Source organism: Chlamydotis macqueenii, chromosome 3, assembly GCF_036417535.1.
Source record: "Chlamydotis macqueenii isolate bChlMac1 chromosome 3, bChlMac1.mat, whole genome shotgun sequence".
NCBI lineage: Eukaryota > Metazoa > Chordata > Aves > Otidiformes > Otididae > Chlamydotis > Chlamydotis macqueenii.
Genome location: NC_141558.1, coordinates 117318305 through 117341853, shown reverse-complemented (window position 1 = coordinate 117341853; position 23549 = coordinate 117318305). Strand labels below are relative to the sequence as shown.

The following is a 23549-nucleotide window of genomic DNA, read 5'->3' as shown; positions in this document are numbered from 1 at the left end:
AGGTTTCTGCTGGAATATCAGGAGATAATCTGGTGCTGATTCTGTAACAGCTTGACTCAGTATTTATCTGCTCTATTTAGGCAAGCACTGGTGCCTCATTTTATCTTGAGGATGTGGGCCAAAGCACTTAGGGAGGCAGGTCCAGGGGATGGGAATAAGGAACACGGGAAAAGGGACCAGCAGGATCCTAAGAGTGAGAAGGAGAGTGGGTGCCTGCTTGAGAAACTGCTTAGCATCTGAATAGGAAATGTTTGTGGGAAGAGATTCCAGCACAGGGCTAGTGACAGCTAGGAAAGGCTGCTTGTCAGACAGTGCAAAGGCGAGGATCTGAAAGGCAGCTTTATTAGAAAGAGAACAAGAAGGGAAAAACAGAACTAATACAGATACTGTTAAGTGAAGCCACTAGAGATGCGCGAAACAAACCTGGTACATAAGTAGTTACGTGTTTCCCGGTGTGTCTTCTATGCAATATGAATGTTTTTTTACGACTGAAGTAATTTTTTTTGTTTATTTCACAACATTTTAAGTAAATTTATTTTTGAAAATGAAGAAGCCTTTGTATGAAGGGTACAAGTTTTGTATTTCTTGACTATTACATGTCTAAAAATGAACTCCAATGCAAACAGTAAAAGGGAATTTTTCCTTTCCCTTCCAGGTGGGGGGTGGGGGGTGTTGTTCTCAAACATTATGTAATTGTGCATGACAGTCAAAAATAAAACCTGGGCAATAAGAGTGATGTTTTGTCCTTGTCGTGGCCAGGACCATTATTTGACTACCTCGTTGCACATGGAAGAGTGAAAGAGAAAGAGGCTCGTGCAAAATTCAGGCAGGTATGAAATGAACATTCACTCTTTCTTTTGTTTCTATTTATGGTGTTTTCAGATAGACATGAGTGTGAAGATACTTCCTTTACTTTAAAAAAAAATATTCGTTGTTGTGATAATGTTTATTAGGGATACAGTGGAAAAAATCCCTGAAGAGAAAACTATCTGCTTCCTACATCCTATCTAAAAATAGTAAGACTGTTTTACATTCTTTTTTTAGTGGATGTTCCTAAGAGCTACATTTTTTATTGTGACTCACTTGAGATTTTAATCCTTTTCTGAATATTTTAGAATTTAACAGATGTTCTGTCTAGAGATGTTGGTATGATGGCATGCATTGCAGTGTCATGTCACACTGTTTTGTCTGAAGGGTATTCTGGGACAGGTTTTTATATTCTTATTGCAAACCTTCTCATCTTAATCTTTTTCTTAATCTATTTTTAGTGATTATTTTGTGAAAAGCTTTAATTAGATAAATAAACCAAATTTGGTATTTTTCAGAATGAATGTATGTAAGTAACATGTAAAGAAACTGCTTTTAACTTGCTGTTTCGGACTTGGTTTTTGTTCTACATATGTGAAAGATGTATATGAAAATGTTGAATGAACTATTATGTGAGGGATGAATTGCAGAGGTATGCTGCAAGTATTTCAGAAGATAAAATCTGGGATGGTACACCCGGCTCTTGGCTTGGGGGGTGGAATCATTTCCTTTTACAGTTGTTGCTATAACTGTAGCAATAGTTCTATTACATAGCGATCTGCCTTTAAAAGAGATGTTTTGCCTGTTACCTTGAGAAATATTTTTTAAAACTGTTTTAGTAAGAAAATGAGCTGCTTTTAGAGACTTTTTAGTTTTAGTATTTGAGCTTGAATGAAACCTAGATTAATATTTTCTAGAATGAAAGCTTTATTTATTAATTTATTATGTTCTACTGAATCATATCAGGAGTCCAAATTACTAAATTATATACAAAAACTTATACTGAGATTTGAAATGAAATATTTATCTGGTCACCTTGCTGTTTCAGATTGTATCTGCTGTGCAGTACTGTCATCAGAAATGCATAGTTCATCGGGATCTTAAGGTAGGCTGTTACTTATTTTTAATTTTGCTGTTGACAGTATAGACTTAATTCTATATACTTGTCCTTGTCACTGTCTCTGAATGCCTCAAACACGTGAATGAGGGAACTATCACTTGTATTTTATTCTCAGTTTTCTGAAGCGCAATAATAATGGAGCTTGTCTGTTGGAACAAGGAAGAGACAAGAATAGAACATGTGTTAGTTTCATAAGAAATATGTTGGGTTTTTAATCCATTTGAACTTCTGGTTTATACTGTGATTAATTCAGGCAGAAAAATAAATCGAAGGTGAGCAGAAATTAGTCTGAATTCCTTGTTTTGATGCTTGCTAGTAATCTATCTATCTAAACATACCAAACCCTGTTAAAGAGTTCAGCAATTGCAGGTACAACCTAAGCCTTCGGTCTGAAGTTGTCTTCACGCCATGTTTAGGTATCATAGGACTTGGACACAAGATCTTCACCCGCTTAAAAGTTGGCTTGTGCTCTGGCTGCTGATGTCTTTGTACGTTTACAAGGAAAACATTGGTGTAGGTTACTAATCTACCTAAATACTCGTGAAAAGCTGAAGGCTGAATAATTCCTAAGGGCTCTTTTTTAACCAGTATCTTTTGTCTTAACTTTCTTATAATACACTGCAGCATGCTCTCAGCCTCTTTCTTTCAAATCTGTTCCCTAATACCGGTCGATCTGCCAGGTCCTGCATGTGCATGTGGTGCTGGATAATACATGCTTTTCTGCTGAGTCCTCCCTGCCCCGGGACCATTCTCTTCTGATGATGGAGGTGCCTGGCCAGCACTCTGAAGTCAGAATGCAAGGAAGGAAAGGGCTGGATCTCATTGAAATCTTGACTAAAAAAAAATTCCTCCCCGTCTTTTGGGGTGGTTTGGAGCCCATGAATGTTTTGTCAAGCTCCCTGGAGCTTACTGCAGCCACTGTTGTTGAGCTTTCCAGAAGGCTGCACCTAGGGACCTATTGGCTTTGCTGGACAAGCTGTGTTCACAGGTTGTCTTTGCCCTGTACTTGGCTGGGAGTAGGGAGCCACCCACCTTCTTGTGCTTAGCTGGCACTGGCTTGCTCAGCCCAGCTATATTACTGAGTCTCGCTGCACGAACCCCTGCAGTTCTTCAGCAGCCTGCATCTTGCTCTTTGTCCCAGAGCCCATTACAGTCACCACCACTCATTCATTTCCTAGTTCCTTAGCGCACATACAGCTCACTGCATGGCTCAAATGGCTATCCAGAACTGCTTTGCAGTGTTTGCACGGGATGCCTTTTACCATCTGTCACAAGTACTCTGCTGCTGATCTCCGTCCTATTTGCAAGACAGGCAGGCAAGCTCCAAAATAACTTGTTTGCTTTTCTCTCTCCATCTTCTTTTGGAAGGAGTTGTGCTAGACTCATTTGAAAAGTTCAGCGTTAGGTGTGATTGAGAGCCAGTCAGCCTAGTCAGTGAAAAATACATTCCCCAAAGAAAAAAGGGCCAAACATTATGGCTCTGAGGCAATGTTCTCCCTTCTTCTCTTTCCAAACGTTATGTGTCATCTCTGTCTCACTTAAAACTCTTCTCATGGAGCTGCAGAGAAGAAAGAAGCAACTTACTTAAACGGCCTCCTTTTAATTTTCTGTTATTATGAACAGCTTGCGTAGAAAGGGCTATAACCAATTCCAACGTTGCTCATCCTGCGATGCACAAAACTTATCTTACCTTTTCAGGGACTCTTAATACTTTTTGCTCCGAACGTGTAACCAACAAGAGCATAGTCTTTCTGTCTGGCATATTAAAAAGAGGGGTGTGGTGTTTCTGCTTGAAGTTAAGGAACCTAAAAGCATGGGGTGCTTGGGTAGCAGAGTACGGTTGAACTAGTTAGACTATTGTAATCGCAGAGCAGCTGCCCTGACAGTAATGTTTTCACCACAAGGAAAAGGAAGTCTTTGTGCAGTGATGTAGAAGGCTGTCAAATCTGGAAGATATCTCTGTGCGTCTGTCTGCAGGCACATCAGCTGGAACCAGCTGAGATTACAGGTCATGAATTTGGAAAATAAAGTGTTTTCCAGGATAGTTAGTTTGTGAAAATGGCCTGTATTTTACTCCTGATAAAGGCTAAATTCTGTTGCACAGCTATTGGCTTGATCTACTGCTAGTTCATTGTCTCCTGTTCTGTTTACTGAGTGCCAGCGAAATTATTAAAAACAAAACCAACAAACACACACAAACAAAATCATGTTTATCCTTTTAATCAAAGCAGCTAAGAAATTCATTGCTGCCTCTCTGATCCTGAACTAAGGCTGTTTTGGTTTTTTTGGGGGGGCTCAATTCTGAGCACAGCATCCAAGGAGAGATGTCCATGTTTGCTGTAAAAATGATGTTTGGCAATTATGTGAATCATTGCTCTGGCTAATGCCTGTCCTCCTGTGGAAACGGAATGATTCCTGCACTGCTCAGTGCTGCTCCTGTGTTGCTGATATGCAGACCAGGAGCCAGCACCCAGTTAGACGAGTAAACATTGCCAAGTTCTGCTGCACTCCTTGCACAACATCCTTCCATTTTGAGAAATGCACTTTATTTTTTTTTAGTAATTTATTCATATTTCTCTAGCCTCGCTCTTTTAATCTTCTGACCTCCCTGTAATACAAGATAAGATATTGTTTACTGACTCTCCACGTAACTGAATACTTGCATCTGTGCATATGTGATGCATTATATTCACAGGATGATTGCTGCACAGGCATTAATATAATATTCTTAGGTGTATAATACATGCATTTTCTCCATACATAATGCAATACTTGAATGTTAAACACCTTGGTGGTGTTTTTTGCTCAAGCAAACACTAGGGAGATAATCTTTTGTTACAGAATGCTAACATATAGCACATAGCTTGCAGCTTTTCATCTTGTAAGCAGAAGAGATCTTCTTTTAAAGTCGTCAGTCCCTTCTAACGCTAGCCCACCAAAATGGTAGATGATGTCTGGGATTAGATTTATGTTTACATTGGGGTTTTTAAATTTTTTTTATTTTTTACATAAATTTATTGTTTTACATTGTCCTTTTCCTCTTTTATTTTTTTCTTAGCCAGAAAACCTTCTACTTGATGCAGACATGAACATTAAAATTGCAGACTTCGGACTTAGCGAGGAATTTACAGTCGGCAATAAACTGGACATGTTTTGCGGAAGCCCATCTTATGCTGCTCCTGAAATTTTCCAAGGAAAGAAATACAATGGTCCTGAAGTGGATGTGTGGAGCCTTGGGGTGATTTTGTATGAACTAGTAAGCGGATCATTGCCATTTCATAGTCAGAGTCTACAGGTACAGTTAAAATATGAAAGCTTGGCTTTTAATTTCTTTAAATCTTGTACGTCATTAGTGCATTTACCTTTTAAAACTTTCTTTTAAAGGAACTGAGGGAGCAAGTACTGAGGGGCAAGTACCACATTCCATTCTATATGTCCACAGACTGTGAAAATCTACTTAAGAAGCTACTAGTACTAAATCCAACAAAACGAGGCAGCTTGGAGGTAAGCAATTTCATCTTGGAATGAACGAATTTTCAGATTAAGACAGGACAAAATACAATAATTGCTTAAAATGTCTTTATTTTTCACGATAGGTACTTTCTTTCTGGTTTTGGTTAAAATAAAATAATGAGGAAATGTCCAAGAAACAGTGCAGCTTGCAAATAGAAAGTGTTAATAAAGGGAAGTCTAACCTTAATTGCAGCTGACCAAAGACTGTCATTTTAGGAGCATTTCAAAGTGCAAACTGCTCCCACTTGTTTCGGTCAGATGATGGAGCTAGTTCAAAATGTGTAGAAAGCAGGACAAGATTGTAAATAGCTTCTGCTTGGAGTTTTTTTTTTAAAAACAAAACCAGCAGCAGGAAGTCCCACAAGCATTTTTGACTTGACTTCCCACTTCCCACATGACTTCTTAAAAAGGATAGATAAAAGAATCACAACTGTGATAGAAAGCTATGTGGGTTTTTTGTTTGTTTTAATGCCATAATGCAGATAAACACCAAGAACTCTTTGAATGAGAAATTAATAATTACTAGTTATTGCTGTTCAGTCTTTTCTTCCCCCCCTTTCTGTTTCTGAATAGCTGGAAAATTAACCTACGTAATAATACCTCAGCTGAAATCTGTTTTGAGGATTTCTACTGAGTTATGATTTTGTTGTTGGTGTTAGTAAATTAGGGTTTCTTTTCATGGGATGCAAAGAATATCTGTGCATAACTTGTAAGGTGTCTAAAAGGTTCAGTGTTTTTAAGGGGCTGTTTTGTTCAGGATTGCTGTATTGGCACGTACTTGCTGGATAACTCTGGAGCTGATACTCAGCACACTTGGTGTAGAGTTCACTCTAAATGCTGCTCTGTTCTATTTTGTGAGTTCTGTAACAAAGAGAGGCTTTTAAAAATAGCATCTACTTACCATAGAGATGAAAGTAGAGCAGAAGATAAATAGAATGGGTTTCAAATAGTATTTGCATGAGTTAATCACCAGTGACTTTTGTTTCATCTTCCTATGCATACTTGTGCAGCAGTGGATAGTGTTGCAGAGAATACATCCCATTTAAGCAGCTTTTTATTTGTAGGGACATGACTTATGCTTCCTGGCATGGATGCTAGCTGTGTGAGGAAGCATGCATTTACTGAGCTCTGTCTGGATGCAACTTATTTCAGGCTGATGCTGGTTTGTGACTTGTTATCAATAGTTCTAACTTGAATAAGATCTGTGCTGAAGAGAGTAGTGAATGGTGGCTTCTACTTTACATTAATTACTTGATATTCATTATCTTGTATTTATGACTGTCCAGGAGACATAATAAGAGCATAGTCACTCGAAGATGGTGAAAGATTGCTTTTTTTCCTTTATCGTGTTTAGGAAAATCCATTTTCCTTTTATTGAACTTTCCTCTGGGTTTTCAGCAGTTTCTCTTCAGATCCAATTTCACTTTTATTCTAGATATTGTAGTGTTACCTAGTTCTTCCAAAAGTCCTTCCTGTCCCTGGAGAGAAGTGTTGGATAGCAGCCTCATGGGAACGGCATAGTTGTCAGATTCTGTGGAAGAGAGCAAGTAGATGTTATATGTGACGGCAGGTCTTGAGCCAGTACCAAAATACTGATGGTAACAGGCACTGATCACCATGCTAATCTGAGGGAGAGAGACATCACAAACTTTCAGAAATGAATGCTCCTGAAATCACGTTTGTTGAATTAGAAAACTATGGTACATGGTTTGGAAATAAATTAATATTTCCTCAGTCTGAGCACTTCTAAAAATACATATTTGGAATGAACGTATATATTTATTAGAAGTTTCTAAAAGTGGAAGGACAATGTCATCTTAGGTGGGGAGGATTTATTTTTTTTTGTGCTTTGTCTTTTAATTATTTGCTGAGTACCAGCCATACGCCCGCTCAGTTCCCATGCATGTTTTTCCGAGACCATCCAATAGCATGTTGGTCAGCACCGTATGGGTTAGGCTGAGCACTCTTCCTCTGGTAAGGACCAGGCAAATTTTTATTAAAATGGTTTGTCTAGACTTTTTCATGGTTGCAGCAGAGAGAAAACATTTTAGGAGCAAGAGAATGTTTTTGTAAAACAGTGAATCTTTGCAGGAAGAGATGGGAAAAATGCGTTGTCAGAAATTCTGTGGATTTCTCTTAACTATCGCAATTTCAACAAATTCCTCCTCCACCCCCCAGTTTTCAATTCTTTGCAAAGCAACACTGTGTGAAATTGCCACAGAGCAGATTTATGCTTACAAAGAGTAATAAAGCAAATAATTTTGAGACAGATAGGTCTTGAGCCAGGACAGATTTTTATCAGATAGTTTTCATGAAAATTGTGGGAAACCTCATCAATATCTAGTGGGCTGACTTTTAAGAAACACAGTTTGGGTCAGATCGTTAAATATCCTGACCGAGGCTGCTGCTCTTTAATCAGCTGACTGGAAGCGCAGCTGAACTTACACAGATGTAATATTGATCCTGGAACTGGATCATTTGTGTCACTTCAAAATGCTTGACTGTAAGAGCCTGTTTAAGAGTTGTGCAATAACTCAGTACGCCTATGAGATCATGTATTTAAAAACAGAAGCAGCAAAAGTTCAGGTATTGAACGGATGGATACCCAGAGCAGATTACATGGAACTATAGATCCACCTACTGAAGAGGCATGAAAAACCCTAAGTGGGAATTCTTGGGTTTGCATATTAATTCAAGAAGGATCAAGAAAGGGAGAAAAGATTTGAGCAGTGTGATTCCTGTCATCCAAACACCTCATCGTGCTTAAACTTCAGATTTAATGAACAGTATTTTTTTAATTGGAATTGCAGATATTGCATATAGCAATACATGTTCACAATCTCTTCCCCGTTTTCCCCCTCAAATGCCAAAAAATCGGTTCTGTGATAGAATTTTGAACAAATCTTTAAGTCTTATTGTCAGCAAAATGTTAACTGGCCCAAGTACAAAGTTCTGTATTGTTCTTTGAAGGATACAGCTATTTGGATCTGTAATTTGGCAGCAGCACTACCTACAAAGAACTTGGTTATATCAATGGAAAATTGAGTCTTTTGCTCTTTGTGAGAAATAACTGAATTCAGTGTTTGCGAGGCATCTTTGTAGCCTGTGGGAAACTTGACTTGCTGGCACTTGTTTTGCTCTTCTGTCAACCTAGTGAGCAATATTAGCATCTGTCCCTAAAGAGGCATGTGTGCCTGTTACTGTAGGAGGGAAAATTATTTTAGCTGTTTAAAAATAAATAAATAACTAAATAAATATGCCCTTAAGGAGCAATTGTGGTGGTGGTGGTTAGGGATTCCAGCTGATCAGTCTTCCAGGGATATAAAAGATCCAGGCTACAGCAGAAGGAAATTTTCCAAGAAATGCAGGAGAAATTGTTAAAGTAAATATCTGCATGGCACAGAGAGAGTTAAGAAGCATTTCTCCCTCCAGCCAAGCTGTGAACATATTTAGGTCAAGGGCAGTGAGAAGATCCATAGGAAAAAATGACCAGTTGGCATCACGATCTTGTAACAAATGACTGTAAGAAGCATCAGCACGCTCCTGAAATATTCCTTAGTTTCTAAACACTTCCTTTGTTATTATTTGGAGGAGTTATTTATTGTGATAGAGTTGGTGTTGCAGAAATATCTAGAGATCTTAACCAAGATAAGGGCATGAGTGTCAGGCACTCGGCAAGATAAGATTAAGAGGGAATGGAAGTGAAGGGTACAAAATGAAAGATTCTTGTGTTTGGACCTGCAGGCTTTTTCTCTCAGTAGTTCTTCTGATATTTTGGGCAAGGGTGACTACTAGGGGAGGACGAACTGATGTAAAGAAAAGGACGTGAAAGATAAAAGAAGAAACTATAAGATGTGAGGGGGTGAAAAGGTGTGAGGGAAAGAGCAGCATTCAGATTATTATGAATTTTGAAGTTGTTTTTCCTCTGACCTGCTAGCACAGATTTAATTGGGTATGGTAAATGGCATATTGACCTAAAGCTCATTTCTTTTCTTAGCAAATTATGAAGGATCGGTGGATGAATGTTGGCCATGAAGAAGAAGAACTAAAGCCTGAGCCTGAACCAGATTTTATTGACACTAAGACAATAGGTAAGACTTTTACAAGGATGTTGCAGCTGATATATGCAGGCAATTTTATCTTGTAAGTCAAACGAAACTCTTACTGAATTGGAGATACAGTCTCATCGTACAAGTAAAATGTTTTATTTTTATTTAAATGAGAAATTTCATTACAGTGCTGTCCTTATAACTACTGTTGTGACTTGACTGAGCTGACATGAGTCTACAAGCACAGCAAGAGACAAATAAGATTACAGAATTCAACAGGCAGAAGGAAACAGATTTTGTTGTGAGGGCAACAATTTTTATCCACCATGGTCAGAGAAAGATACTCCGTTGGCCCTAGTTTCTGTTTGCCAGTGTTTTACTTGTTTGTTGAATCACGTTGAACTATGTTGAATAACATAGTTGAGAGTTTTCAAGAAGAAAATAGCAATGAAAGAGGGGAGTTGTAGGCTTTTTGATCTGCACAGCAAAGATGATGCTGGTTGAGTTGAATCCTAGTTACCCGTTACATTCTAAGGATTTTTTTCTCTGTTTGCTGTTCTTCAGTTGTCAATAAACCCAAGCACTTAATTTGCTAATGTATCTAGCTCTCTTTACTTCTAGACATTATGGTCAAAATGGGCTTTTCAAGAGAAGAAACCCACGAATCTTTAGTGAACAAAAAGTACGATGAAGTCATGGCTACTTATCTGCTTCTAGGTAGAAAACCGCCTGAAGTAAGTGCTACCTAATTTACATCTTTGATTTTGGCCTTTACCTCTGGCTGGGTTGAATATTCTGGTTGTTGATGTTTTATGAACTGTTTTGTAACATCTTTTTTTTAAAGAAAAATTGTGATTGGTAATTTATAATTATTAATTTCGTCTATTTGGCTTTCTGAAACCACTTCATTTTGGACTTCAGAAATGGGGTGAGGTGCAGAGGAACCAACCTGCTTGTTTCCTTGTGTGTGTGCCTCTTGGTGTTATGAGTTACAACCTCGTTCTTGTATTAAGAAATGATTCATTTACTCGTTCTTCTGTTATATCATTCGTAGTTTTGTAAACCGCTATCATATTACTGCTTCAGACATCTTTGTTCCAAATAGGAGTCTGTCTCTCCTAATGTGAAAGCATCTACTTTGCCTTGAGGAAGTTCATGTGCAGCAGTGTCCATGTTTAGGATACACAATGAGGAAATATTGGTGTTAGAGAAGGCAGGATTTCTTAAAAACATATTTATCACCTTCACTCGTATCAGTGTGGCTTAAGAGAGTTGATTTCAAAAACAATTACTGCAGTTGTTAATCTTCCTGGCAAAAATGGCTTTGAAACAGTTTATTCAGGAGTCTCTGTGGGGTGATAATAATGCCAAAAAGCTGTAGATGAGGGAGACCTAAACACACAGTAAATCCTGCAGAGTTCATGGTGTCCTACAGTACCCAAGTGTAGTGTATTTGAAATCTTTTGCCAGCATGCATTGCTACGTAATATTAGCACTTTGAAAACCTCTACCACCCCAATTGAGCACTGTATGTCATATACTGAAAGCAAGTCCTCAGCAGCTAATCTGTGCGTGGTAAGGGGAGGAGCAGAATGATTGTAGGTATTCTATGAAGTGTGTGCAAACTGAAATTAGTAACACAAAGTCAGTCATAGAATCACAGAATCATACAATGGTTTGGGTTGGAAGGGATCTTTAAAGGTGTCGTAGTTCAGCCCCGATCGGGACCAGACTACGCAGTCTCTCTCTCACTCCCCCCACCCTCCAAGAGAATAGGGGGAGATAATGTAAGGAAAAACGGCTCGAGGTTTGAAATAAGCACAGGGAGAAAATCATTAAAGTTACCGTTACGGGCAAAACTATTCATTTATAACTACAAACAGCAGGATAATGAGGCAGAGAACAAGATAACCTCCCTCCACCCCTCCCTCTTCCCAAGCTTAACATTATCTCTACTACCTTCCCCCCCTGCCGAGCGGCACAGGGGGGAAGAGGGAATGGGGGTTGTGGTCAGTTCATCACGCGTTGTTTTACGCCGCTGCTTCATGGTCAGGGGAAGAACTCCTCGCATTCCTCCCCTGCTCCGTTATGGGGTGCCACGCATACGCCACAGTCCTTCGTGAAACTGCTCCGGCATGGGTCATCTCTTCCACGGAGTTCAGTCTCTCCAGAACGGCTGTCCCAGCGGGCCCTCCACAGGTCACAGCCTCCTTCAGGCATCCACCTCCCCTGGTGTGGGGTCCTTCATGGGCTCCAAGTGGATCTCTGCTCCTCCGTGGACCTCCATGGGCTGCAGGGGGACAACCTGCTCCACCATGGTCGTCACCACAGGCTTGCAGGGGAATCTTGGCCAGGAGCCGCATTACTCCTCCCCCTCCAACTCACCTTGGCATCTGCAGCCGTTCCTCTCACAAGAAAAGTTCTCCACAACAGGCTGGCAGACGCCTCTCAGAATCTCTTCACATCATCCAGCTCATCTCCTCTCCACTTCTTGCAGCCGGGCCGGGCAGAGTCGGGCCCAGTCGGCCACCTGGCAAGAGGCCAGAGGGTGAGGCCTGCAAGGCCCATGAGGCCTGCACCTCCCCCTCTGTGCCTCTGCCCCCACTCAGCTTCTTCACATCTTCTCTTCTTTTTTTTTTTTTTTTTTTTCTGTTTTCCCCTTCTTAAATGCGTTATCGCAAAGGCGTTATCACGGAACATTCTGCTACCAATCGGCTCGGCCTTGGCCAGCAGCGGGTCCGCCCTAGGCCCGGCCGAGTCCACTGAACAAAGGGGAGCGACTTCTAGCAGTTTGCTACAAAAGCTACCACCTTACGCCCCCCCTCACTAAACAAAACCACAACAAAAGGTCATCTAGTCCACCCCCCCTGCAAGGAGTAGGGACATCTCCAACCACATCATGTTGCTCAGAGCCACGTCCAGCCTGGCCTTGAATGTTTCCAGGGATGGAGCATCTACCACCTCTCTGGACAACCTTGTTCCAGTGTTCCACCACCCTCAGTGTAAAAAAATTCTTCCTTCTGTCCAGTCTGAATCTGCCTCCTTCTATTTTAAAATCATTACCCCCTGTCCTGTGGCAACCGGCCCTGCTGAAGTTTCTCCCCATCTTTCTTATAAGCCCCCTTGAGGTACTGTAAGGCTGCTCTAAGGTCTCCCTGGCACATTCTCTTCTCCAGGCTGAACAGCCCCAACTCTCTCAGCCTGTCCTCATAGGAGAGGTGTTCCAGCCCTCTAATCATCTTTGTGGCCTCCTCTGGACTCGTTCCAACAGGTCCATGTCCTTCTTATGTTGAGGGCTCCAGAGGTGGATGCAGTACTGCAGGTGGAGTCACACAAGAGCAGAGTAGAGGGGCAGAATTGCCTCCCTCGACCTGCTGGCCACGCTTCTTTTGATGCAGCCCAGGATGCGGCTGGCTTTCTGGGCTGCAAGCACACATTGCTGGCTCGTGTTGAGCTTCTTGTCCACCTGCACTCCCAAGTCCTTCTCCTTAGGGCTGCTCTCGATCCATACACTACCCAGCCTGTATTTGTGCTTGGGATTGCCCCAACCCATGTGCAGGACCTTGCACTCGGTCTGGTTGAACGTCATGAGATTTGCACAGGCCCACCTCTCCGGCTTGCCAAGGTCCCTCTGGATGGCATCCCTTCCCTCCAGCATGTCGACCACACTACACAGCTTGGTGTTGCCAGTGAACTTGCTGAGGGTGCACCTATGCCACTCTCCGTGTCACCGACAAAGATGTTAAACAGAGTCGATCCCAATACCGACCCCTGAGGAATGCCACTTGTCACTGGTCTCTATTTGGACATCAAGCCGTTGACCACAACTCTTTGAGTGCAGCCAGCCAGCCAATTCCTTATCATCAAGTGGTCCGTCTGTCAAATCCATGTCTCTCCAGTTTAGAGACATGGACATTGTGTGGGACGGTGTCAAATGCATTGCACAAGTCCAGGTAGGTGATGTCCATTGCTCGTCCCTTATCCACCAATGCTGTAACCTTGTTACAAAAAAGTCATTGAGTACCTCAGCCTTCTCCATGTCCTGGGTAACCAGGTCTCCCATTTCCTTCCAGAGAGGGCCCCCATTCTGCCTGGTCTTCCTTTTGTCCCCGACATACCTCAAGAAGCTTTTCTTGTTGTCCTTGATGTCCCTGGCCACATTTAGGACTGTCAGGCCTTCCTAACCTGATCCCTGGCCACTTGGACAATCTCTCTGTATTCTTCACAGGCTACCTGTCCTTGCTTACAGCCTCTGTAGGCCTCCTTTTTGTTTTTCATTTGGTCCAGGTGCTCCTTGTTCATCCATGCAGGCCATCTGGTGGTTTTGCCCGACTTCCTCTTTGTTGGGATGCATCGCTCCTGAGCTTGGAGGAGCTGATCCTCGAATATTAACCAGCTTTCTTGGGCCCCTCTTCCCTCCAGGGCTTTATCCCATGGTACTCTGCCCAGCAGATCCCTGAAGAGGCCAAAGTCTGCTCTCCTGAAGTCCAGGGTAGAAAGCTTGCTGCGTGCCCTCCTTGTTGCCCTAGGGATCTGGAACTCCACCATTTCATGGTCACTGCAGCCAAGGCTGCCCTTGAGCTCCACATTCCCCACCAGCCCCTTCTTGTTGGTGAAAGCAAGGTCCAGCATAGCACCTCTCCTCGTTGGCTCCTCTGTCACTTGCAGGAGGAAGTTGTCATCCACACATTCCAGGAATCTTCCGGATTGCCTGTGCCCTGCTGTGTTGTTCTTCCAACAGATGTCAGGGTGGTTGAAGTCCCCCGTGAGAAATAGGGCTTGTGACTGTGAGGCTGCTCCTGTCTGTCTATAGAGGGCCTCATCCTCTCGGTCCTCCTGGGCACGTGGCCTGTAGCAGAACTCCACTGTAATGTTGCCTGTCCCTGCCCTTCTTCGAATCCTGACCCATAAGCTCTCTGTCAGCTCCTCATCCCTCCCCAGGCGGAGCTCCATACGCTCCAGCTGGTTGTTGACATAGAGGGTGACACTCCCTCCTCATCTCCCCTGCCTGCCCTTCCTAAAGAGTCTATATCCCTCCGTCGCAGTGCTCCAGCCACAGGAGCCATCCCACCACGACTTTGTGATGCCAACAAGGTCGTAGCCCCGCAGGCGTGCACACTCTTTGTTCCTCATGTTATGTGCATTAGCATAGAGGGACTTGAGCTGGGTCCCCAGTGAAGCCAACTTACTGGCTGGAGCAGCTGGAATTCCCTTCAGCTGCATTTTAGGTGCTCTCCTGCTGACCTGCGATCCTTCTGCAAGTTCTGGGCACGTGTTGCTGGCACTGGTGCCATAGTGACAGTGGTGGGATGGATTGTGGTTCCTCTCCCCAAGCAATGGTAGTTCAAAGCCCTCTTAATGAGTCGGCAAGTCTCTGGCTGAAGATGCTCTGTCAGGTGGACCCCATCAGCCCCCAGTAGACCAAGTTTCTCAAAGGGAGTCCCATGGTCTAAGTAGCTGAAGCCCTGGCTGTGGCACCATTCCTGTAGCCATTTGTTGATTTGCTGGATTTGACTGGCTCTTTCAGGCCCCTTCCTTTTGACCAGGAGGATCAAGGGGTCTAGCCTGCACCCTAGAGTCCTTAACCATTGCTCCCAGGGCTCTGTAATCCTTCTTGACAGTTCTCAGGCTGCTCCTGGCTGTATCACTGGTGCCCACGTGAAACAGCGGCAGCGGATAACAGTCAGTGGGCTGTATGAGGTTTGGTAGTCTCTTGGTAACATCCCTGATACGAGCCCCCAGTAAGCAGCACACCTCTCTAGAGAGCGCGTTGGAGTGGCAAATGGGTGCCTCCGTACCTCTCAGAAAAAAATCACCCACTACTATCCCCCATCGCCTTTTCTTAGTTGCACTGGTCGTTATGTGGGGAGCAGGGTCGGGCTTGCCTTGCTCAGCTCCAGCATCTCTCCTGATGCGCTGGGTCGTTCCTCTTCAGTTTTCAGAGCTGTGAAGCGATTCTGCAGGGGCACCACAGGTTTCAGGGGAAGTCTCTTCCTCCTGCTGGCCCTTGCCTTTGCAAGCTCCCATTCTGCTGTATCATTGGCTCCCCTCCCTTCTGCATGTGTTGGTGGGGGAGTTTTTGGCTGTTTGGCCAGGGGCTGTGGTTCTGGTGCAGACTGCGCTTGGAACCAGCTATCCAACTCCTTCTCAGCCTCCCTGATGCTACATAGCCTTCTCACCGCCTCCTGCAGCTCCTCCACCTGAGCAAACTTTCTGCGGGCAGGGCTGCCGCCTGTCCCTGCCCCAGGAGAAATGTCCAGGCGCTTCCTGCAGCCTGAGGTCTGCACTGCAGCCTCTCCCTTCAGCAGCTCCATCTGTGTGGAGGCAGTCCCATCAGTATTTCTTGCTGCAAGACCTAGTTGCCATTTTATCTGCATCATAGTTTCTGGGTTGAGTGACACAGATCAATAATCTTTTCATTTTTCTCTTGAAAAAATGGCTGGAGCTCTAGTTGGCAACTTCATCTGCACAGGGAAGCCTTTCAGCCAGTCAGATAGATGTATTCCCTGGGATGCCAGTTTGTTCTTTGATCCCAGAGGCAAAGAATTCCGTAACACAGTATGTGGGAATTGGAGAATAATACTTAGTAAAGCAAGTGTCAGAAAAATTAAACTTTCCTACGTTTACTTTTAGCATACTCTCAACGGTACGGTAATGAGATGGTGAATGAGCTCTTGGGAAAAAAATAGCTGATGATATAAATGATTTGTGTCAACAAGATTAACCTAGTACATTTGAAGACATTAAGGATACACATCAATGGCTGAAACTCTACTTGTATTTGCTTCCAATGCTTACATTTTTGTACAACATAATACACAGTAGGATAAAGTATTTCATTTAATTTTAGTCTTCGTTTTCTTCTAGAGTAATGTATTTTCTGGTAGTGGAATGACAAGGAGGAACACTGATGTTTGTGAACGTTCTTCAGATCGCTGTTCTGCAATACAGAATGGGAAGGACAACAGGTATTCTTCAAATTTTCTGGCTTATTAATTTTGGTATAAGAACGGAAGCATAGAAGAAACAGGCTGTGCAATTAGTCAATACCATTATGAAGCATGGTGCGAAATGCATAAAGTCTGACTAGGTTTTCGTCTTCTCTTCCACCACAATTTCTATGTTTGTGATGAAATTAATAACTAAATGTGTAGATCTGCCTTGTACTCTTTTTATGGAATCACATAAAAATGGAATGTGCTTGGGTTGTCGTCCAGCACCGAGTTCAGTAACTGTGCTCACAGCTAAGTAGGCAGTTCTACTGTGGAGACCTTCAGGTGGAGCGCCTTAGCAGTGTAGCCTGATTCTTTTTCATTTCTCCTAGTAATCACTCCAAAAGCTGAAATTGTTCACACTCATCGATCATTTTCGATATCAGGTTTTGGCCTATAATAGTATTTTAGTAGTGCTGGAAACCACTTGGTACCTGTAAATGGGATGAGAATTACACTCAGTTTAGTATGTTTTGTGAAATACTGTTGTATTTAACACTGCCACAATTACGTTTTTGAAAAATACGTTCTTTGTTCATCTTTGGTGTTAGTTAAACCCTTTACCAGACTGAAAAATACAACATTGGCTTTAATGGGCAGTACTGAAAACTGGATTTTTTTTTTTTTTTACCTAAAGCAGTAAATCTTATTCTGAGAGTCTATTTAATCAGTCTATTTCAATCTTGTGAATTTCTGTTTCAGTACTTTTTACTGTTTCCACGTGTAATCTTTCTTCACTACTTTGAATAATATGTCTTTATACTTCATTACTTTGAATAGAAGTCTCTAATCTTGGGAGGAATGAAAAGGCCTAATGTAACATATATGCTGATTTGATTTATGGATGAACATAATTTTCTCAGAATTCTATATTCTTTACATTAGCTGACCAAGGCAGCCTGGTCACTCCGTCTTCTGCTTATTTAAACAGCACTTCCCGTGTTCTAAAAGAAAAAAATAGTTGTCATTTTCCCTGTCTACTAGGGGTTTTTACACTAACCCTTCTCTTCCCTTTTCATTTGTCCATCCCTCCTGCCTTGCTGCCACTGTAAAAGCCTAACAGAAACGCCTGCGAGTAGCCCATCTTCTGCAGGCTCTGCAGTAGCTTCTGCTGTACCAACACGGCCTCGGCATCAAAAGTCTACGTCTGCCTCTGGTCGTCCCATAAAAGTTACACTGCCAGCCATCAAAGATGGCACTGAAGGTTACCGACCAAGGTAATAACTTTATTATTGTTCCTTTAATGCTGTGCACTTTTAAAATCTTGTTGTTCCGTTCATTCTATACTTCAATATGTTGGTAGTCTGTTCAAAGCTGTCATGTTGCATTCTGTTTCAGAACAGTAGCTTACTCAAGTAGTGTGAGTATTACAGAGTATTTAGGCCTGATTCTGTTCATCACACATGCCTGCATACAGTTAAAGAAGTTCCTTGACTGCCTCCCTCTGGAAGCTTCTGGAAAACTTAAGTAGTTAAAAATGTTAACAAATTTAGACAGGCCCATACAACATAGACCACCAGAAATTCAAATGAAATACTGAAATGTTAACCTCTTGGTTTTGGAGATTGCTAGGCTCATTTCTGTCCAAAAGCACTATAGTAGAGCTGCTCTTACTATTAACTGCCCAAATAGCTTTATACATTTATTTGTGCCAGATGATTACTATTTAAGAAATATCTGTTAAGTTTTTGGAGTGCTTGTCTGTTAAAGGTTTTATTTCTCCAGAGGAGGGCTGGGAACACTTTCAGATCATACTACAGACTTTCCCACCTTTTTTCCTTTGTCCTATTATCTGTGTATACTTTGCAAACTGCTCTTAATATTGAGATAATTTGATTTTACATAAAAATATCTCTTGATTACTTCCAACTATGAATCATAAAGACAAATCAGTAGCAGATTCAGATTTAAAAAAAAAAAATCAAGAGCAGGGTTTCTTTTGCTATCTTTGAGAAATGGTTGTCATGTAGGAGGGTTTCTAGCATAGTCTTTCTCTGTATTTATGCTTCTGTTTTCCCAGCAGTGCAGCTCAAAGAGCGCCCGCTGCTCCCCCGTCCGCTCACAGTATGAGCACTACCCCTCCAGACCGAACCCGCTTTCCTCGGGGCAGTTCAAGTCGAAGCACTTCCCATGGAGAGCAGCTAAGGGAGTGGCGTGATGCCACTTACAATGGACCGCCCGCCTCACCATCACATGAAACCGGTGCTTTTGCACATGCTAGAAGAGGAATGTCAACCGGTATAATAAGCAAGATAACTTCCAAGTTTGTTCGCAGGTTAGTACCTCGATTTTTAAGAGAGGAAAACCAACCAACCAACCAAAGCCCAGCCTGTAACTAGGGCCGTAATTGGGAAGTCATTGAGAATTTCTAGTTAAATGTAAATTTAGTTAGAATGGTGCTTCCTGTGTGTGCTCCTTCCAGAACCTGCCTTGTTTTACTTGTCTGTGTATATTGTAACCATTGTGTTTGACCAGCTATTCTGCTTCTTTATCTTAAAGGAGCAAGAGAACGCTACTCAAAAGGGTTTTTTTTGCTCATGCCTTACAGCTAAAATACAAAGGTGCTACAATTAACTACAAATCAAATTAACTTAAATACTGAAAGTGATGACTTTAAAAGTGAGTCATTATTTAAAGTTAGCAATATTTTACTTTTTTAACTGGGTGCAGTTTGTTGCAAGGGCTATATTTACAATGATTTGATTGCTGTGCTTAGAGGGAGTAGGTACTAACAAATGATCTCAGGGAATTCTAAAATCTACGTATAAATGTGTCCATACTGCATTATTGATAGTTTTACAACAGAATTGTATCTTGGAAACCTCTATTTTCTTTGCAGAATCATGCTGTTATGTACTGAATTCTATCAATTGTGTGAGGTTTTGTTTTTTTTTTAAAAAAAAAGACAACCCAAACAACAAAAACTAGGATAAATTCACAGCTAGATTAAGCTAGTAGTTGCAAATTCCTAAGTAAAGTATCATTAATTGCATAAGGTGGTATTACAAGGGGAAAGAAGAGAGAAAGCTAGAAATGTAGTGATGTTCCTCATAAAATTGATGGAACCTGATGAGCTGCTAGTGTGTCAGTGTGTGTCTAAGTCATACCTCCTATGATGACCTGGAGAAAAAAAAAAAAAAAAGTAGGTGAATGCTTTTCTTTTTTCAGAAACCTGAGGATGCAGGACTATGATCCTCTATTATTGGTATCTCCAGCACTTACATAATTGCAGGGAGATTATTTTTTTTAAAACCAGAGAGCAAATTAACTTACAACAAAGTTAGTCAGTCAACTGTGTTGTCAGTGTAGATTTCCAAAAGAGAAAGCCGTTATTTAAAAAAAAAAAAACAAAGGCAGCACATTCTTAACACGATACATTGTATAACAGACAATGCATTTTATTTACATTGGCCCTTTTCAATTCAAAGTCTGTTAGCTGTCGAATTCTTGACCTGGAAAGGGAAAAGAGATTAATCAAATGTTCAAATACATGAAGTGTGAAGTTGCTTTTAGCTCTTGCTTTCATTCTCTAGCTTCCTTTACTTCTTGTCATCCTACAGTGTCTGTTTTGGGCTAAGAGTCGTTTGAGATCTTATCCCTGCCATGCTCTGTCTCTTAATATCAATGTGGTTCTCTGGGGATCACACTGAAAGTTAAATTAAAGATGCTTGTTTTGACTCCTCTCGGAATAGCAAAAGTTTTATAGACTATCAAAATGAGAACAGCACCTTTCCCCAGTGAGGGATGGGGAGTCATCAGACATCTTAAGTACCTGGGACGAGAACAGAAATAGTTGGCTGTGGAATTACTGTCAAATAATTAGTGCTGTTTCTCAGAATGCTTTCTCCAATGGAATAAATAATCTGTTCAGTAAGGAAGCATCAGAATAAGAACATTCATTGGAAACTAGTCCCTTGAAATTTTGTGCAAGTCATTGCATCAAGACGCACTTTGCATCTCCATGTCCCTCTTACTTCTGCAAAAAAGCTGCTGTCTGTGTACTCCACTGTTTGAGAAACAAGCGATTTACGACCAAAGTACAGCACAACATTTTCCCTCATCAGTTAAACAATGTTATTTTAAGGTCTTTTTACACAGAGAGGGGTCAAAAATGCATCATAAGTGCAAAAGGGGGGAAGGTGGAAAAGAGGGGAGGGAATTAACTGAAGACTTGTGAATCGCAGGGTGGGGTTTCTTCCTCTGCTGCTTTTATAGTAGGATTTCTGCTTCAGGACTGTGTCCCTCAACTTCAGTTTTGTTGGTGTATGGCACGCTCCAGATCGTGAACTCAGCAGAGCTTCCGTCATGCTTTTTCATAGATTCCACTTTCTTTGGAGCAGGATGGAGTACCGTGTGTCTGCTGCAGTTACCATTGCACATGTCATCAGAACGTTTTAGAGCAGGGGTTTCCAAACTTGCCTTGCTTGCGTGCCACCACTGGGCGCTGCACTGAAGCGCACATCAGTGTAGGAGATGGTGCACAACTGTTCCAACAGGATCCGTCTAACGCTTGGAATTAGCTTGCGCGTAACTAGTGATGTGTCAGTCACAGCTTAGAAACCCCTGTAGAAGGGGTGGCCATGAAGCGTAGAATGGTTAGGGTTGGAAGGGACCTTCAAAGGTCATCTAGTCCAACCCCCCTGCAAGGAGCAGGGACAGCCCCAACTAGATCAGGTTGCTCAGAGCCTCATCCAGCCTGGCCTTGAACGTTTCCAGAGATGGGGCCTCCACCACCTCTCTGGGCAACCTGTTCCAGTGTTCTATAACTCGCATCGTAAACAATTTTTTCCTAATTTCTAATCTAAATCTACCCCCCTCTATTTTAAAACCATTACCTCTCCTCCTATCGCAACAGGCCCTACTAAACAGCCTTTCCCCATCTTTCTTGTAGGCCCCCTTGAGGTACTGGAAGACCACTACCAGGTCTCCCCGGAGCCTCCTCTTCTGCAGGCTGAACAGCCCCAACTCTCTCAGCCTGTCCTCATAGGAAAGGTGCTCCAGCCCTCTCATCATCTTCGTGGCCCTCCTCTGGACCTTCTCCAACTGGTCCATGTCCTTCTTGTGTTGGGGGCTCCAGAACTGGATGCAGTACTCCAGGTGGGGTCTCACCAGGGCAGAGTAGAGGGGGAGAATCACCTCCCTCGACCTGCTGGCCACACTTCTCTTGATGAAGCCCAGGATGTGGTTGGCCTTCTGGGCCGCAAGGGCGCATTGCCTGCTCATGTTGAGCTTCTCATCCACCAGCACTCCCAAGTCCTTCTCCCCAGGGCTGCTCTCAATCCATTCCCCGCCCAGCCTGTATTTGTGCCTGGGATTGCCATGACCCAGGTGCAGGACCTTGCACTTGGCCTGGTTGAACTTCATGAGGTTGGCACGGGCCCACCTCTCCAGCCTGTCAAGGTCCCTCTGGATGGCATCCCTCCCTTCCAGCGTGTCGACGGCACCACACAACTTGGTGTCGTCGGCAAACTTGCTGAGGGTGCACTCTATCCCACTGTCCATGTCGCCGACAAAGATGTTGAACAGGGCCGGGCCCAGCACGGACCCCTGAGGGACGCCACTCGTGACCGGTCTCCACATGGACATTGAGCCGTTGACCACCACTCTCTGAGTGCGGCCATCCAGCCAACTCCTTATCCACCGAGTGGTCCGTCCATCAAACCCATGTCTCTCTAGTTTAGAGAGAAGGATGTCGTGTGGGACAGTGTCAAAAGCTTTGCTTGGACAAAGACTTGCCAGGCTCGTCCGGAGGGCTTTAAACTAGTGTTGCTGGGGGAGGGGGAGCACAGTTCAGCCCACTACTGTCAGCATGGCGCCACTGCCAGCACCGAGGGTCCAGAAGCTGAGGAAGGATCACAGAAAAGTGCAAATGAACCTAAACTGCGGTCCAATAGCACCCCTGTCGCTCCAGCCAGCAAGTCGGCTTTGTTGGGGGCCCAGCTGAAGTGTCTCTATACCAATGCATGCAGCATGAGGAAATTGGCACTTTAAAAAATAAAAATTAAAAAAAAAAGCTGTGGTAAACTCTGTAACCCTAAGTGAGGAGGCTGCAAGTGTAGTTCATGTGCCATTGTCTCATGGCCTCTTGACTGAGATGGACTTTACATACTGTGCTGTGATGTAGCTTTCCTATGTAACAGTTATGTTCGGAAATGGACGTCTATTGTTGCCTTAGAAAAACGGTGGTGTTTGGAAAGAAAGAACTGTAGCCCCTTTGCTTTTTTTTTATTTGATGTTCACTGAAACAAAATCTGATACAAGTCATCTTGATTCACTGGTGCACTCTATTAAAACTTACTTGAACAGTTCTCATACTAAAATACTTGGGTTTTGCCCTTTCCAAAAGCACAGTAATTACTGCAGGCAGCAAAATAGTCTGAAGGTGTACAGAGTTCATCTTCTACGTTGTGCAAATTCAGGATTAGCATCGTGTCGGTTCTGCGGTCCTTCCAAATGAAGTAGATCCCTTTTCATGCAGTCCAATTTACAACATTAAAATTTATATAGGTCAATGAAAAGACTATAAACATTCACTCCTGCTTCTGTGGATGAAAAATAATGCTTGAGAACCAAGGGGTGTCACTAATGCCATACAGTTACGATGATGCTAAAATTCCACGAGCTGTTAGACGTGAGACTTCTGATACCCTAAGAGGTACCCTGCACCTCTTAATCGCAGAACATGTTGTGGTTCCCCTGCTGCCACACAAATGGAGAGAGTAAATCTCAATTGAGAGATGTACTCTCAGAGGGTTTGATAGCTGAACTCGAAAATGAAACAATCGTGTGAGGTACAAAGCCAGCCTGTGGGGAAAGGCCCCGCCTGAGAAGACAGATTATCTTTCACTATCTTTGCACGTCTCCTTTAGAGGCAAAGTATACAGTCAGCAGTGGATCTATAAATAGAAAACCTAGACGTAAATGCTTCTCAAAGCCCCAGAAAAATATTTTATGCATATTTTTTTCTTTAAAATTTTTCAAGGTAGCTCAGGGTTAACAAGATTAAAGATCCCATTCATCTGCTGCTTACAGATTTTTGGTGCTTTTATTTCTTGATGCTGCTACTTA

The 23549-nt window shown here is 42.6% G+C and overlaps 1 protein-coding gene across 1 annotated transcript in view; it reads left to right on the top strand.

The window, feature by feature from the left end:
- The window catches only part of LOC147601451 (serine/threonine-protein kinase MARK1-like), a 38050-nt gene extending 15360 nt beyond the window's left edge, over nucleotides 1-22690 (top strand). The window contains exons 5-15 of the mRNA XM_086744670.1: nucleotides 760-830; nucleotides 1856-1912; nucleotides 4986-5222; nucleotides 5312-5431; nucleotides 9438-9531; nucleotides 10111-10229; nucleotides 15713-15805; nucleotides 16357-16457; nucleotides 17537-17698; nucleotides 18502-18756; nucleotides 22657-22690. Coding sequence (XP_086600796.1) covers nucleotides 760-830; nucleotides 1856-1912; nucleotides 4986-5222; nucleotides 5312-5431; nucleotides 9438-9531; nucleotides 10111-10229; nucleotides 15713-15805; nucleotides 16357-16457; nucleotides 17537-17698; nucleotides 18502-18756; nucleotides 22657-22690 — 1343 coding nt within the window. The remainder of the gene's footprint in view (nucleotides 1-759; nucleotides 831-1855; nucleotides 1913-4985; nucleotides 5223-5311; nucleotides 5432-9437; nucleotides 9532-10110; nucleotides 10230-15712; nucleotides 15806-16356; nucleotides 16458-17536; nucleotides 17699-18501; nucleotides 18757-22656) is intronic.
- The last annotated feature ends 859 nt before the right edge of the window (nucleotides 22691-23549 follow it).